The sequence below is a fragment of the Tauraco erythrolophus genome, chromosome 4 (genome assembly GCF_009769465.1).
Source record: "Tauraco erythrolophus isolate bTauEry1 chromosome 4, bTauEry1.pri, whole genome shotgun sequence".
Lineage (NCBI taxonomy): Eukaryota > Metazoa > Chordata > Aves > Musophagiformes > Musophagidae > Tauraco > Tauraco erythrolophus.
This window is the reverse complement of record NC_141468.1, coordinates 36071873-36088775: the sequence shown is the minus strand read 5'-3', so window position 1 is coordinate 36088775 and position 16903 is coordinate 36071873. Positions and strand designations below refer to the sequence as shown.

Sequence of the window (16903 nt, the reverse complement as noted above, 5' to 3'; positions counted from 1 at the left end):
TAGGTTTTCACAGCTGGTATTGGGGGGAGAAAAGTGTCCAAGAAACAGCTACATAATCTCCAGTGTTTCAAAGCTTTACTATCCTCCCCAAAATTACATAGGACATATGTGCCAGGTAACATGGCACTGTTTACCTGGACTCCACACCATTTAATTGAGGTCACTAGAACCCAGATACTCCAGAGCAAAATAACCATGTAAGGGAAGAACTGTTCCTAAGTTTATTTCCACAAGTTTTCTTTTAATACAAATATACTTTTTAAAAAAACAAATGAACCCCTCCCCACAGTTCTACACCTATCCCATGCCATAATCACTGTTAACATACTCAGAACACACTGCATTTACCCCCAAAGTAAACTGTCTTCATTCAGATTAATTAAGTCTCTGGGATGCATCCCAAATGAAATGTTACCACGTTACACTCATACACATTTTTTTATAGTCTTCTCCAAAGAACTTTAACTGAGCTACTCAAAGTTAGTCACATGATTTAGTGATTTACAAAGCTGAGAATCTCTACACGTGGATTATCATGGAAGCATAGCAACCTTTGGACTGGGAGGCAGAGGCCAACCAGCAGACGTCACAGCACGTAACAATGGAGAAATGCATGTAGCCACAAGTATGACCCATCTAAACTTCAGCAAACAAACATATGAAAAGTCCCGCAAACACTGCGAGAGAAAAGGTCTCTCTGAAACAGAACAATCACCTTACTTTACAGGATTTTTATCTTTTTTACGCAGCGATAGATTGACAAGTAACACTGTATATTCTTCTGAAAGACTACTGATCTGAACAGTTGCTCCTCCCACACCAATAAAAAAGGAAAATAGTATGAACACAGTTCACTCTTGCAGACAAACCTGCTCCAATGCATCACTCACAGAACTCCACTCTATTATAATAGTATGCAATCCCTGTTGCAGCATAGCTGGCTTGCTAGAATTTATCTGGAGTTAAAATAAATGCGTGCACATTCAGTTTAAAGATAGGAAAACAAAACATAAAGAACTCAGTGTGACTACCTCACTGCCGAAAATGTAATTCAGGTCTGCTTAGACTTGAACTTGTTGCTCCAAGGAGACTGTATTTTAGATCTGATACCTAGCTCACTAATCTAGTACCTCAGGCAAAGCCTAAGCTCACTATTCTGGGTACCATCTTGCTGTTTTATTATCCTTCCTTAAGATAAGCTTCTTTCTTTCAACCGTTCCAATATTTCTCTGCTTAGGTATCCCAAGTTTATTTATTCCCTAAGGAATAAAGATTGTTCTTCCTCTCATCTATGCTATATTTTCTGCTTCTCCACACTGTAGAGGGCAAACAAGCTTATGAATAGTTTTATTTTCCTCATATATTCCTAATTTATATTCATTTTCAAATATTTAAGATATGACATAGAAGCACGAAGAGACACAATCCCTGCATTAAAGAGCTTACAGTCTCACACTTTGCTGTGAGATAGGTAAACAAACATCAGTATACCCACTTTATAAATATGAATAAAAAGATGCCAAATGATTTAACTAAGGCCACAGAACAAATATGTATCAGACTGATAACCAGAAACAAGATCATGTGATGGGATCTCTGGCCTATACCCAATTCCCTCTATGAACTGTATGTCTTCTAATAATGTGGACTAGCACTATAGTTACTCCAAGTAGTCCCATTTAAGCTGCAAGATACCACTCTGACATTCTGAACAAGCATTTTAAAACAAAACACAGCAAAATAAAACACAAACAATCCACTCTCACAATCTGTTACATACTTAGTTTTCAGTTTTCCAATTCACAAAACATAACATTATCCTGTTTCATTTTTCAAATGGTGCTTCCTCAGCTATTGATTAAAGAGGAATTTTAAAAGATAGTAAATAATAGCAGCCACTTTTATGGATGGTTTAACTAAGGCTCTGAAAGAAGAAATTTGCCTGTCAGAACTGGATTCTAGCATTATTTTTTTAAAAAAGGCTTTACTGTATTTGGATTTCATTCCTATTTGACATGCACTCTCAAAGTAACAGTCTGAACCTCTGTGTACCTCTAGTACTTCACCTGTAAAACTTAACAAATTATACTTCTCTATTTCATTACTATGGAAAGTGGGGAAGGGGCTAGGAATGAAAAAAAAAAGAGTATGAAAGTCTTATCTATTGAGGTTTAACTGCAAAGAAACAAGGTCATTAAAGCCTACTAGCTCTAAAATTAAAAACAACAACAAAACCAAACACTTTTCTTAGCCCAGGCTTATTCCACTTTGCGAGGAAAGAAGCAATATCCTTGCATTCCATATGCATTCTTGATCTTGTTGTAATATGCTTACCATTTATTCAAACTTAAGACGTTGCCACAGCTATTAATTATTTTAAAGCATAAATTAATTTGATACTGTTTCAGTTAAGATTAGAAAACAGTCTTAACATAAAAAATTTCCACCAATTATTAGAAGATTCAGTAGGTCCTAAAAGTCACCACAGTTATTACAGTGTTGCCAGAAACTTGCTCTCTGTAGGTTATTAGTTCTGACATCTGTCCAGATAAGCTTTCAAGTTAAACAACCAGAATTCTGTATTAAAACTGAAGAACAACATTCACCCCTCCCCAAAGAAACCAATATATTTCAGCTTAGCAGCAGTGATTTAGGTCATTTCTAACAAAAAGCTTCCAGAAAATAATCAGGAAGAGAAAATATGTTAACATTCATCACACTAATTTTTCACTACATTTTTCAGCAGTAGAGTTTACCCTCTGAAAGAAAAGCTGAGAAACTTTGACAGAGGCCAAACTCGTGCATAGTGACTAGTATCACAACGTAACTCTAAGAAAGAGCAATTTTAAGGTAGCTACGTTTCCTTTCACCTGCTGCTTGCTCTCCTCAAAAGAGGCCTAATGCAAATTTTGTATTAGAAAAGTTCTCTTTTCTTGTGAGCAGATTCCCAGCAACTGACAAGGTAACATCCATTCAAATAAGTAACTTCTATTGAGAGACATTCTAAGATTTTAACAACCAACATATTTAATTCCCCTAAATAAAGCTTCATAGCCTCAACAGTAAGTAACTAGTCTTGATTGTGACGCTTATGATTACAGCACAACTAAACCAAAATTCCCCCTCCAACTATGTAAAAGATTCGCTTCAGACTTAAAAGCAAGGCCTTGGATGTCTGAATGAAACACGCATTACAATTCTTATCTTGGGAGGGGAAAAATAATTTTAAAAAGAAATCATAAAAATGTCATCCATGTATTTGTTTCCTGTCTTGCCAACGACTGTGGGATTTGCGACAAAATTAAGCGCAACAGATTCCACAGGTGACGTCTGTAGTGTTGCAATAAAAGTCTGCAGCCATGCAAGATGAAAGCCTTCATTATGGTGTTATTGAAGGATGGAGAGAACCTGTAAGGTCATCTGGTCCATTTCTCTTCCAGTCCTGGCTCATTACCTGTTGCACATGTATTAGTGTCCTGACCAGGCTAGTTCTGAACGACCCATAGTGTGGGTTTCCCCCTACTTCACTTGGCATACTATTCAGACGCTCTACAGGTATATATTGGGGTTTTTTGTGCTGCTGTCTGCTCTGAATTTTCTCCCTCAGTTTCATCTTAGCTTACACATTAATACAGCCTCTTATTTTATTTAAAATTATCTCCCTTTTAAGTATTCAGGCCCTTCAAAATGCTTGTAAGATGCCATTTCCCCTTCTCACCAAAAATGTCAATTTAGCCAAGCAAAATATATTTATTTCTCAAATCTTTTTTTAAATCAATTAGTCCCTTCAGCCTCCTTAACGTTTTGTTGCTCTTCCCTAAGCTTCTGTTAAGCTGCCCCACCTGTTGCAAAGGCTCTGAAAGTAAAGCAGCACTCCAAACAGAGTCATACAACCTCATACAAAAACTCATCTCCTGCTTGTTCAATGCCCCTGTGGATGCAACCCAAACTCGTTCTGATTTTTACAAAGTCTGTATATCATATTGCAAATTGGGGCCTGTTCTGCCTGTCAGAAGCATGCACAAATCCCTTTCATATGAAAGGGAGTTGGGTGCACACAACTGACAGGATTATCAGGCCCATGGTATCACTCCTATCCCTTTTTCAGCAATACTGCTTTCCAGGTTATTCCCTCACAATGAATACCTGTTTTGGATTACTGTCCCTCAACTGTTTTAGCTTGCATTTTCCAAACTAAATCTCATTTGTATTTTCCAACAATGTGCCTTATTTCTTTAGATAACTTTTTCTTTTCTGCCTCGACTTGCGTTTAACTCATCTCATAATCGTTGTCTGCTCATGCCACAAGTGTACTATTCACCTTCTCATAATCAATCCAGACACTGAATGTGCCTGAAATGGCTAAACTTGTATTACTACGTGCATATGCAAGCACTGATGTTACTCTTTTAGCACCTAAAACTGCTGTGACTCACCAAATCTATTCTTTATACTTTGTTCTATTTTCGTTTATGGTCCTTCAACCAATGTTTCATTCAGATGGCTATCCATATACATAAATAATTTGTTAGTGAGAGATTTTGAGATGTATTTGAATTTTAGAAAACATGTAAAATATTACTACAGCCACAACTTTCTCTTCATCCACTGAAGCCTTGAACCTGCAATCAGATCTGGCAAGCAAGCCAGTCCAGTACTTCTCCACGCTCACTGATCTCTGTGCAGATGCTGTTGCAGCATCAGATCCTAATTTTAAACACTGAGCAAAAATAACAAAGAAAACTCTTTTAAAGTAATTTTGCTTGGAAAATTCCAAGCTGCTTATTATTGTTTCCCTAATATTTCTGCCATTATTTTACCAGGAACAGAATTCCTTAAATTTATCTAGTTCTTCGGCTCACACTTTTTTTTTTTTTTTTTTTTAAGAAATCAGTACTACTATTGAATTTCTTAGTGGTATCTTGAAGATCAAATTACCTATAAACACGTTCAGATCTTTCAAGAACCTCCTCTATTTGTTGCCAAGAACTATTTCATATGTTCCTGATTTTTAACTGCTCACACTTTTTCATCCTACTATATATGGAATTTCAGGAAATTCAGCATAATGGCTTGTCTTTATAGCAACTTTATGCAACTTCTCATTTATGCGCTGACCTCTTTCCTCTCTACTTGACTTCCCCTTACCTCTCCAATATTTACAACAGCAAATTCTTATTCACCTTTAACTAGTACTAACTCATTTCTACTGCCTTTACCAGAAGCTTACAATACACACCTGCTTCCCACCTTTCAGAAATTCTCTGCCCAACTGAGACTTAATCTTATTTTACCTTTCACATAATTTCTCTTAATGCAGATAAACACCTTTTAAAAGCAAACTGATTTTTAATTCAGTTAGGCATACTTCATTTGCACACTTAGTTTACTCACTCCCCAAGAATAGATGAAGACTGACAACAGAAATAAATGTATCGCGCTCACATGAAAACCAACAGAACCTTACACTAACATACGAGGTCACATCAGCCCAATTCTTCGTAGGACTGTAACCTAATCAACCATTAAGATAAAAAAACAGGCTGTATTTCATGTTGACTTTCTTTTCACCTACTGCATGTTTACCAACCAACAAAAATGTAAAAGCATGCCCACATTGCTGATGTTTACATTTATGACCCCATATTAAAATATTTTCATTAACATTATAAAATAATCTTTAGAAAAGCATTTAGAAAATGCTTTACTAATTTACCTCAATTGAGATGAAACATCTAATTTGCACTACATCCAAGGGAATTACACACTCTGATGCTGTAGAGACTTACAGAACTACATTAACAAGTACAGTCTATCAATGGTTATCGGCACTGTGGCTTTTGACTGCTCACTAAGAACCACAGTGCATAAATTACTTCACCTGTCAGACAGCTCAAAGCAACACAGGCACAAAGTTTGAACGCTTCAAACTTTCCCTATTACAAATAACTTTTTCTAGTGAGAGAAAAGAGAGGGTACTGCAAGGGAGAAGGGGCAGATAGGATTATTTGTCATGTGTTCAAATATCACGTACCATAAAACCCATCAGAATTATATCAGAAGTCTAAACAATTCACATTTGTTATTAAAGGCTAACATATATTCTCAAAGACACCCTGCAAAATTCCACAACAGTCAAAATGAAAAAGTTACTTAAACAAAAAAGACGTACCTCACAACTGCCTAGAAAAACCGTAACCCAATGATTGTTCTGCAAAATATTTGATCAAGCCAACAGGACTACTGATGTCACACAAATAATTCAACTTTCTAAATTATTTACACAGTAATTTTAAGTCAAAATGACAGCATTATTAGAGATAACACAGCAAAATGAGTAAGTCGTCCATGTAACTTGAGATCTTATCACAGCGAACACAGCACACCAGACGTTTCATAGAAAGAAGCAACTTTCATCACAAACCATTGCGAATCCAAGCCTGCAAACGTATACATATAGGTGCACACCACTGAATCCCTCTCAATTCAACACGGTCCCATCCACCATGCAGACCCCTCACTTCACAGGACGCACAACATACAATTGGATAAAATTTATATAAAAGTTGATAGGCCTCAATTTGTTCAGCTTTGTTTGCGAAGTCATTAAAATAGTGAGGCCAAGATTATATTCATACTTGGGACTCAAGAGGAACATTTTTTTTTTCCAAGGATAATTGCTCAGCAGTTCATGAAAAATGTAGCCCTATAATAAACCTCAGGTTATGTTCTTCAACACAGACAAACATGACCCTTTTTACAAATTTATAACTAGAGCATTTTTTCTTTCCCTATAACCAAATCCCCCCTCCAAAAAACCTTCTAGGTTAAAGCTAAACAAACGTTAATCTAGGAGAGACACATGTGTGTATAGACAGTCTTATTACTGCACATGTAAGGAGCTGAACTCAGCTGTGAAACAGTTCACATCAAACTTAGATTATGTGAGAAGCAACAGTGAGTAAAGTAGTAATTCAGAAAAAAAAACAATAATAACAAAAAAAAACACCCAAGCAAAATAACCACTGAAAACCAATCCACCCCAAAACCAACAACCTTGACAGTTTATTCCATAATGGCCTAAGTAAATCACAGAGATTATGATAAAACAGACATTTTTAAAGATTCTTCATCTTAACCGGTCATCAACTTTTTTCTTCCTAAATTCCAAATAAATAAAAAACCTCCCAATTATTTGTATGTAATCATTAACACATATTTTCAGCAACTGTGTTTTAAATAGTCAATACCAGCATACTAATAATAAAAATAACATTTTTGTATGTTTGACTCTAAATTAAAAAGTAGTATCTTATTAAAAATTAATAGTCATTAGAAGGCTAAATTAACATTGTGTTAACTGTCACAGCATATAAATGCTTTCAAAATACAGATGAAAACACAAATGACATACAACCTTCCACTGCAAAAAGTTAGGCCATTCAAACACTTATAAAATATGGAAATAAAAAGGAAAGCGTAAAAACCAAAAAACTATCATTTTGCAAATTATACATAAAACCTAGTCAAGTAATAGACTACGAGGTCCAACAGAAAAATTCAAAAAGCAAAAAACTACTTTCTATGATCCAACAAATCTTCAGCAACACTGTCTCAACACTATGTAGAAGAGAAAAAAAAAACAAACACACATACACCAAAAAAAAACAAACAACCCACACCATAACAGAGAAGGACATCCTAAAGTAGGCTTCCCACTTCATTCCTAGGCCTGCTAGCAATCATAAACTTTGCTAAAGCTATTAAAAATGGTAATTTCTTTTCTTAGTCTGGATCTGAAAGCAATCATATGTCACCACCAGAAAAAGAAAAATTCAGTAACTACAGATATCTGACTAAGGTTTACAAACATCATTGTAACTCAATAACTGCTCCACTGTGCTATGAACTCTACAGCTTCAAGCTGGAAGTCAATCTAGGACAACCAATAGAAAGTGCACCTGTACAATTACTGCATTTCCTAATTCGAAAAGGCTAAACTAGAGGCAGATAAAGCTTCTGTGTGCTCAGATCACCAAAACAGAAGTCCAAAAGCCCACGTATCTTTTGTACATATTGCACACCTATATTATCATTAATTGTAATAAATAATACAGTTTATACAATTCAGAAACAGAAAATTATATTCTTTAACCAACGTACATAAAACTTCATTCTAAATGAAATATAATTGTCTGTATATAGCAACTAAAAACACTGTATAGGCAATAATTTAAAAATCTTTCACAAAGAATAATCACCAAAAGTTAATAAAAATTATTTTTTAAAAAAGTCATCTAGTAACTGAACAGTACCACACACAGTAATTTAAAATATTCAATATGAACTCCATACTACATTAAAAAATAATCTGCATCACAAAAAATAACCTGTATCATTTCAAGGAATGTAATCTTATTTCAAAAACTGCAAAAATCTACCATTTCTCAAGCAACAGAAAAAAATATTTAACTCTTTGTACTCTAAAATAAAAAATAATGTATGCTGCTAGTAATTGTTAACAATATAATATATCCAAAGCAGCCTACCTTCCTGCAGATGCATTTTCATTCAATGTCTGACCCCAGTGAGGAGTAAACAAGTTTACATACATCAACACATTTCAGTGCTCCAAAAATTAAGCTAAGTTTCTGTAACTACAATAACATGATCTCTTACTAACAGTCCTTTAGCACTGCCATTCTAAAACAATCAATAAAAATGGCTCTGACATATATTGTTTATATACTTGGGATCCCTTCAAAGTTTAAGGCTTACAGATGTAAAATACAAATAAAATAACTACAAAACAAAATTACCTTTCACTGATCACTGCACCAGACTAGTAAGGAATTACAAGTTCTTTCTGCTTTATTTTATAGCATTTTTAAAGAGCAGGGATATTTTTATTATTGCACACACTGAAAATCAAATATAATCCCACACTCAAAAAATACTACTGCAACAGCTTGATAGCACTCACCGCAAGTAATACTGTTTTAAAGCGAAGGCAGCGTTAGAACAACTTCTGGGAAAGTTAAACTCCTCTACAATTTCTCCCCACTGATTCTTCTCTGATACCTGTCAAAAACAACACACAGGCCGAGATACACAAAGTACACATAAACATGTCGTTGACAGCGAACATCACAAAAAAACACAAGCTGCCATGAAGCAAATAGATAAATATATAAAAAGAAATAAACACGAATATATATGGGATTTAGGATTATATATTTTGCTGACAGTCGCTGGCATTTCCCCTTCGGGAATAATCCCGCTTCTCACCGGTTATTTTACTTATTTATTTTTTAATATATACGTTGTTTTTTTTCGGGGGGGAGGGGGGAGGCGGCCGGGAAGGTTTGTATTGTTTTGGGGTTTGTTTGTTTTTGTTTTTACTGCCTGGACAATAACCAATCGGGAGTCCCTCTGTCGCCCCCTTTTAAATCCTACCGCGGTCCGTTAAAAACCCAAAGAAGTTTAAAATAATGCAGGGAAAGTCTTGGCGGGGGCGCCCCCTGGCCTCCGGGGCGCGGGGGAGCCGTCCCGGGGGGTCCCCCCAAGACAGATCCACAGACACAGAGAGGCCTTTCTTTTGAGGCCTACATTTCTGTCCCCAGCCTTGAAGCCTAAAGATGGCTATTTGATTACACACCGTCTTGGGTGCCCCTTTTGTTATTTTTCTCCGGGAAGGGCTCGGAGGCCAGCGCCCGGCCCCCCCCGGCTGCGAGGATCGTTTCCTAGCCCATGCTCCGTGCCGATTATCGATGTTAAACATGCCCGCTAATTTTGAGTTGCACTAAAACTGCACTCAGACTCTCTCCTCTCTGTCTCTCCCTCTGTGAGAGAGAGAGACACACACACAGAGCTGCCACCACAACCGAAAGAAACTGCCTCTCGCCGACCGGAGCTCTCTGCTCCCTCCTCGCCTTCTCCCGGGGAAGGGGGGCAGGGGCGAGGGGCTCCGGCGGAGGCGGGGGAGGCACGGGAGGGGTGTGCGCCGTACCCCCGGATCCCCCTTCATCGCTCCGCCGACAAGGCCAAGCCACCAACCTGCCTGTCTGCTCGCTTCCTTCTTCCACCCCCCACCTTCTCTAACCGGCTTTAAATAGGACGGTTCCCGGCCACCCCGGCTCCCCCCGCCGCCCCCGGGGGTCAGAGGAGACTTTTGGGAAGAGGTTAGTGGGAGGGAAACCCAAATTAAAACTTCCACTCACCTTCCCAAATCCGCCTAAAGTGGTGACTCTGGTGTAGAGAGCGTGAAGATCCAGCTCCTTCCCACCCACCACGGGGATCTTCTTAAAAGGAGACCTGCCAAAGGAGATACACACAAAACACCACAACTTGTCAGCTCTGCCCCCTTTTCTCCCCTCGCTGGGGCTGCCGTGTCCTTCAGGGAAGGGGCTGGAAGTTGGATCTGGTCGGTTTAAAAGCCTCCCCCCCTCCCGTTCCATCTCCCCATTTTCCTCACCCTCTGCTGTGGTGAAACTGCCGCAGCTCGTCCAGGAAAGCGAGTCCCTTTCTCCGCTGGTCTGCGTGGTTTTTACCCGTCGAATTTGCCATTTTTGTATTAAAAAAGGTTCTCGTAAAAAAAAAAATCCAATTTAAAAAAAAAAAAAAAACGGCCGACAACAACAACAATCCCCGGCTCCTCCTTGTCTTTAAGAGACCCAGGTGCCCGTGCTCGGCCGGGGATCAGCCATGGAGAGGGGCTTGTTTAAAAAAAAGTTTAAAAGGAATAAGGGAGCCCAGAGAGTGTGGTAATTGCGAGTCCTGTCTCCACACAACACACAGGCAAAGAGGCAGGGAGGGAGAGGGGCACCTCTCAGTAATTCCTCCTCCCGCTGCTGCTGCTGCCTCTCTCAGCACCACAAACCCAACCGATCCAGCCTGCACATGAGACTCAACATGGTGCTGCTGGATCACACAATGAATTGGGTTACTGTTGTGGTGGGGTGGGGGGGGAGCCGGAGTGAGGTATTGACAGTGTGTGTGTGTTACAGCCGCGGCTCCATGCGATCGCCCTCTCCCTCGCTCGCTCCCTCGCTCCCTCTCTCACACACACACACTGTACAGCTACGGCAGCGGCGGCGGCGGCGGTGGCGGCGGCAGCGGGATTCACTTCTCTTCTCTCTCAGACAAAAAGATCTGAGGCCGCCGTGCTTCTGCCTGGACGAGAGCGCAACACAGCGGGCCCCGGAGGCCGGCCGCGGTACTGCAGGAGGCAGCTCCGAAGGCAAAAGCCAGCACAGCCCCAGCAAGCAGTTCCTGGCGGGGAACAATAGGCTCCTCTCGCCGCTAAGGGCTCATCTGCAATGTGCCGCAAACTTCACACAAAGCCGGGCGGAAAGAGGCGAGGGAGAAGGAGAAGAGGGGAGGAAAAAAAACGGCTACTACCGGTTGTTCCGGGGCTCGGGGCCGGGGAAAGGGCCCTCCCTGGCCGGGCTCGCACCGAACGGCCTCTCTCCTCCGGCTGACGGCGGGGGAGGGGGGGCGGGGGGGGGAAGGGCAGGAAAGGTGGATTTGGAAAGCGGGGCCGAATTTTTTAATTGGATTAAACCCAACGCCCTGAGTTCAAGGGGAGAGAAAACAACAACGGAAGGGGGCACTGGTGGATTTAGACTTTTGAAAAACTTTCCGAGTCCCCCGGCCTGCGCTGTTTCCAAGGGCAGGAAGTCGCCCCGGATGGCACGGCGGGGGCGGGGGGCAGCAGGAACCCCTCGTTTCGAGACGTGAGGTGTATAAAACTCCCCAAAGGAGAATGCTGAGCGCTTTCCCAAGCGGGGGTGCCCTGGAGGGGTTTGCCAGCAGGGCCCTGAGCTCTGGCTCACTCCATAAATATTTTTTTTTTCTTCTTTTCCTTGGAGATACCACGGCCTGTAATCAAAGTGCTTTAGGACTGATGCACTAAACCTGAACTGCCTATACGTTGCTCTGTATTGATTAATGGAACGTACAGCACAAAACTAATGAAGGTGGAAGGTCTTGGCCCACACCCTGGACGAGCAGTAGCCAGCAGTGGCACTCCAGGCCGTTTTCCCCCCTGCCTATGGTGTGTGCAGTGTTTGTAAACACTTGTCTCCTGCCGTGTTTTCCACACAGGAGAGCGCAGGAGAAGACCTGCGTGCCAACCACACCAGAGCCCGGCACCGCCTGGGGTAAACAGCGAGAAAGGGCCCATGGGGTGAACTTCGCCTTCGCTCGAACGTTTGCTTCTCAGGTAAAGCAAGTGGCTACCCAGGTGGGCATTTGTCCTTCCCTGGCAAGCAAAGTGAACAGCAGGTGAGCGCTTGCTCCAGTTTAAGAGTCTCTGGAGGAACGTTTGCCCCTCACAACCAATACATTGAAATCCAAGGCTAGATCGGGCCTTTAGTTTTCTTTAAGCAGAACTCCTCATTAAAGTCAGTAAGGAGCTGTGTTTTAAAATCAATGGCACATTATGGCCCCAAGTGAGCACTTAAAGAAGGAAAACTATAATTCCTTTCTACTTCGTGTACTAACTTACTTCAGGAAATAAAGCATTTTTTTCAAGTAAGATTTTTTTTTCCCCTTTTGACTTGAGTGCTTTTTCAGCTTGAATATAGCCATAGAGACAGAGATATTGTAAGATGCTCAGTAAGGTTTGCCCTGGGCTCACACTTCGGGGGGGCGGGGGGGAGAAGAAATCCCCCCGTTTCAAATTAATACTCCGTGTTGAAAGTCTCCCTCTCTGTGTGGATGGAGTGGTGGTGCGTGAATTTCAGTGTAAGAAATGCATAGTGTCTATTCAGTGCAGCATTAAGAGCCCCCCTCTCAAAAAAAAAAAAAAAAAAAAAAATTAGACCTGCAGCAGGTCCTAGTCTGCAGCCCGTCTGTGACACTCCGAGTTCCTGCTGTTTAAGTAACAGTACACACAGGACTCCCAAAGCCAGGTTAATATGAACGAGAGGTATAAAACCAGCGATTGAGGGGCTGAATCGCTCTTTCAGACACGGACTGCTAAGCCTTCCTTCACGAGAGGGCGGTGGTTTTTAATCATGCCTTAAAATTCCTTAAAAGCAGGGGGTCTCCCCTCCGCGAGGGGCGGTCGGCAGAGGTGAGTCACTTTCCTCGCCCGGGTGCTCGGTGGAAGGGGAGCGGGTAGGCAGCGGGGAGGCTAGGCAAATTGCGTAGCAGGGCTAGGTGGGTTTCCATGCTAAGCACAGCAATTGCGCACGGTCCCTTACGTAACTGTCAGCTGGGGATTCCCCAGAGGGGGGTCACTTTATTCAACCATTACACAGACCCCGGCCGCCGCTCCGGCGCGCCCGGGCTGCTGTTGCCGCCGCTACTGAGGCTGCGGCTACAGCTAGCGCGGCGGCTCCTCACAAAATGGCGGCGCCCATGGAAGCGGCAGCCCCATTTTGTGCCCGGCAGAGCCTGTCAACAAAACGCCGACTTGGCCAAGGCTGAGGAACAGAAGGCGGCGGCTCGTTCGCGTTACAGAGAGCGGAGGGAGGAGAGCGAAGGATTTCACCGCCCTCCCGCCGCCGAGAGGAGACTTTCTATCAAGTGTGCGCGTTGGGGGAGGGAGAAGAGGGAGGTGAAGGGGGACGCGAGCAGCGAGCAAGTCAGAGGCTGCGTTATCCCAGTGCGGAGCTGCCGGAGCTGCGGCGCGGGGGAGGGGAAGGCGAAGGCAGGCGGCCTTAGCGCTGCCCGCGCCGGCTCCGCCGCTCTCCCCGTCCCAGCTCGCAGAGATCCGAGGGCTCCGGAGGCGGGGAGGCGGCGGGAGCGGCCGGCGGCGCGGGGCCGCGGCGGGCGCCGGAGCCCGGGGCTGCCCGGGCGAGAGGCGCTGCTCCCCGCTCTCCCGGGCGGACGGGACCCTTCCTGTCGGATTCCGGCGAACCTGTAATGAATGACAGGACGATCTAGCTCCTTAAGTAGCTAACTAGGTCACTGTCAGCACTTAATTACTGTTTGTTTCATTTTAGTGCGTGCCTTATGAATAAACCGGCTATTAGGCTGATGCTTCAAGTAACACTATCCAGCACCAAGGTACAAAATGTCTGTATTGGACTCTGATCTTGTGATGCCAGCTTGGTAATAATTACTGTTTTACATTAGCGATGTCTCGGTTCGTATGGCTTGGTTCTTCAGCTTGGAGCTGAAATAGTTGGAGATCCCCTGTGATAAGGGTGTGAAGCTGATACTGGTATTACACCACCGGTTTTGTTGTTTTTGTATTGACGGGGGCTCCCCTTTTTTTGGAGGTGGAGAAAGGGCTTGTGAATTAAGACCTTTTTTTTTTCTTCCTAATTTATCTGTCTTAACATGCATGCGTTTTAATGGTATTAAATAAAGGTGATGACCTATTTCTGGTGGAAGTGATAATTTTTAAATGTACCCAAATTGCGTTGATCTTTAAGAATTATGAAATATCTCTTGTTGTGTTTTAAAGAGACAAAGATTAAATGTAGGGGGAAAGGGGAAAAAATCTTGCTATTTAGAAAAAATAATCCATTTATTGATTTCTGTATAGTACCTGTTGATGCAATTTGAATTTATTTACATTTTAAAATAAAACCTGTACTATTGTAAACTGCTTATAAAAGCTATCATAGACAATGAATTTTGGTTTGTAAACGCTATGTGTGGAATGAGCGTTCTTGCAGACAGACAGTGCAGATCCAGTAACTGAATTGTCATTATTCAGTAGTGGTTGGGTGTTTTTGTGGTGGTTTTGTGTGTGTGTGTGTGTGTATTCTTGCTTTTTTTTTAAAGTATAACTGTGCTAAGTGAATCTTCTAATGGCTGTATCCTATATTGCAGTTTCCAACTTTTTTCTTGAATCTTTAGTATTAAATTTTGTGCTTATTACCTATCTGCCGAACTGCTGCTTTCCAGAGAGCAGGCCACAATTGCTCTTGTCAGTGTGCCACTGACTGTGCATTTGCTTTCTGGTGGGTGAAATATTCTTGCTCATTTCCATTTTCATTTCTGCTTGTGCTGGTCTTGAATTGTAGCAACATTACATTTTGATTAGAGTAACTAGTATCGCTAGCCAAATGCCACTTAGGATTTACAGTTTATTGTTTAATGTTTAGAAACTGAAGTTAGTGTATTTTATTTGTTTGTGTGTATGTTCCTGTGTATATATGTGTTTTTAGAAAATGCAGCCTATTAGATGGGCTGGAGAAGAGAGTAAATTCACTCTTAAGACTGCAGGCAGGATGTAATATAGGTGCAATCTGAAAATAAATACTAGAATTGCAGCATGAGCATCTGGTAGAGGAGAAAGGGTCAGAAAGCCAGTGGTAAATTTTAGTGACATTCATCTCAACCATTTTTAATAAGAAATATTGAAGTGTTGGAGTTAGCTGCGTTTGTTAGGCTAAAGACTTCACTGTTTGCACAGCTTGCTGTGACAAGCGTACGCTTCAACAAGGAGCGTTTACTCAGCAAGGTATTAGTCCTGCCCCTTCTTACTGAACAATATTTTAAAATTCTTTATTACATTTTAGTGCACTAGCTTTCTTTAAAGATGCTGCACTTTGTACAGGCTGTAAGTCTTCAATGGTACAGTATGAAATCATAAATTAAAGGTCTTAATGCATGAAATGAAGTGCTAAACAGTACGGCAAAGGTAGGAAACCGGATGTACAATATTACGGGCTATTTCCGCGCACTTGTATGTAATTGCCACTACAGTTAGTTGAACTTAACTACCCTGGCAGGCTTGGTTTAGAGAATCTTTTTTAAATAAATAAATAAATGCTTTCAAATTGAAAAGAACCAATTTCTCAAGTTGTTTATTTAAATGACTTATGACACTTCCCTCCTAAATCTCCTAATGTATTTTGCACCTTCCTCATTTCAACTTATTTTTATGGTATGACTACTCAGGAAGTAACAGAAGGAAAAATGGGCTACATAAACACTGTTGTAAATACTCAAGCAGATTGATTATACACTTTTTAAAGTGCTATCTGTAATTACTGTAGTTTTCTAATACTTGCTGTTGTTCACAAAGGTCCGCCTCTTGGAATCAATGAATTCTATGATCACCTAAACTCTAAATTAAAAACACTTCAAAGTTGAGGATTTTTCAGTTATGCAATGAAGTATGAAACATGAAGCAGGAAAACCCTAAATGCAACTGAAGGAGAAGTAAAAATAAATATGTAAATGCACTCCCACTTGATTTCAAAACTGCAGTGCTTTTGAAATTGTAATTCTTTTGTAGGTCCTGACTTATGTGTTCTGAGCACTTGCGGTTGGCAATACTTCAACAGTAAGTTTAGAAAGACTGTCAAATTCATATTACAGGTGAAAAATAATCGCTGCGTTTCTTAAGTTATCCTACCTGTAATGCAGATTAGGACCTCAATGGCAGAAAATGTTTTGAGGTTCAAACAAGCATTGGTCTGCAGCACAGAAGTCACAAATGTCCTGACAGGAAACCAGTGCAAATTTTTTGAAAAAGACATATTTGCACTTAGTAAATTACCTGTTTCAAGCATTGCTTTGTGATTACCTCTGTGTTTGTGTGATCTGGTGGATGGCACGCTTCCATTGCCACTATAGCTGTTCATGTTCCCTGAAATAGCACTAGTGTGATTCATGTTTCTGGTTGGATGTGTGAAAGTTTGATTGAGATGCAAAACTGTTAGAGTTCTTCTGAATGTTAAAAAGGAACTGTGTTCAGAAATACGGAAATGATCAGGTTAAATATGGCTCAAACTTTAAGGGTTTTTGCAGATTAAGAATGATCGGGTGGGGAAGGTCTAGTTAACTTTAAGCAAAACCAAAGCTAATAACTTCATAGTGGTTTTTTTGAAGTCTAAGTGGTGAAATGCTACTAGTAGGAGAGTTCTCACTGCCAGCAATATTTGCTTGTCACGTAGCACTGTCTCATCTTTATATTTTTCCCAATTCAAATGGC

General features: G+C 41.1%; 1 protein-coding gene and 1 pseudogene across 2 annotated transcripts in view; one reads left to right on the top strand and one right to left on the bottom strand.

Moving 5' to 3' along the window:
* ARID2 (AT-rich interaction domain 2) overlaps window positions 1-11083 on the bottom strand; it is a 109526-nt gene extending 98443 nt beyond the window's left edge. Inside the window, exons 1-3 of one of the 2 annotated variants that reach the window (XM_086610800.1) lie at window positions 10475-11083; window positions 10221-10314; window positions 8984-9081 (exon numbers count right to left, since the gene is read on the bottom strand). In XM_086610800.1, coding sequence (XP_086466926.1) covers window positions 8984-9081; window positions 10221-10314; window positions 10475-10566 — 284 coding nt within the window. In that variant the 5' untranslated portion in view covers window positions 10567-11083. The other variant, XM_086610799.1, reaches the window with a different exon arrangement.
* LOC147528834 (uncharacterized) lies at window positions 10912-13905 on the top strand (annotated as a pseudogene).
* The last annotated feature ends 2998 nt before the right edge of the window (window positions 13906-16903 follow it).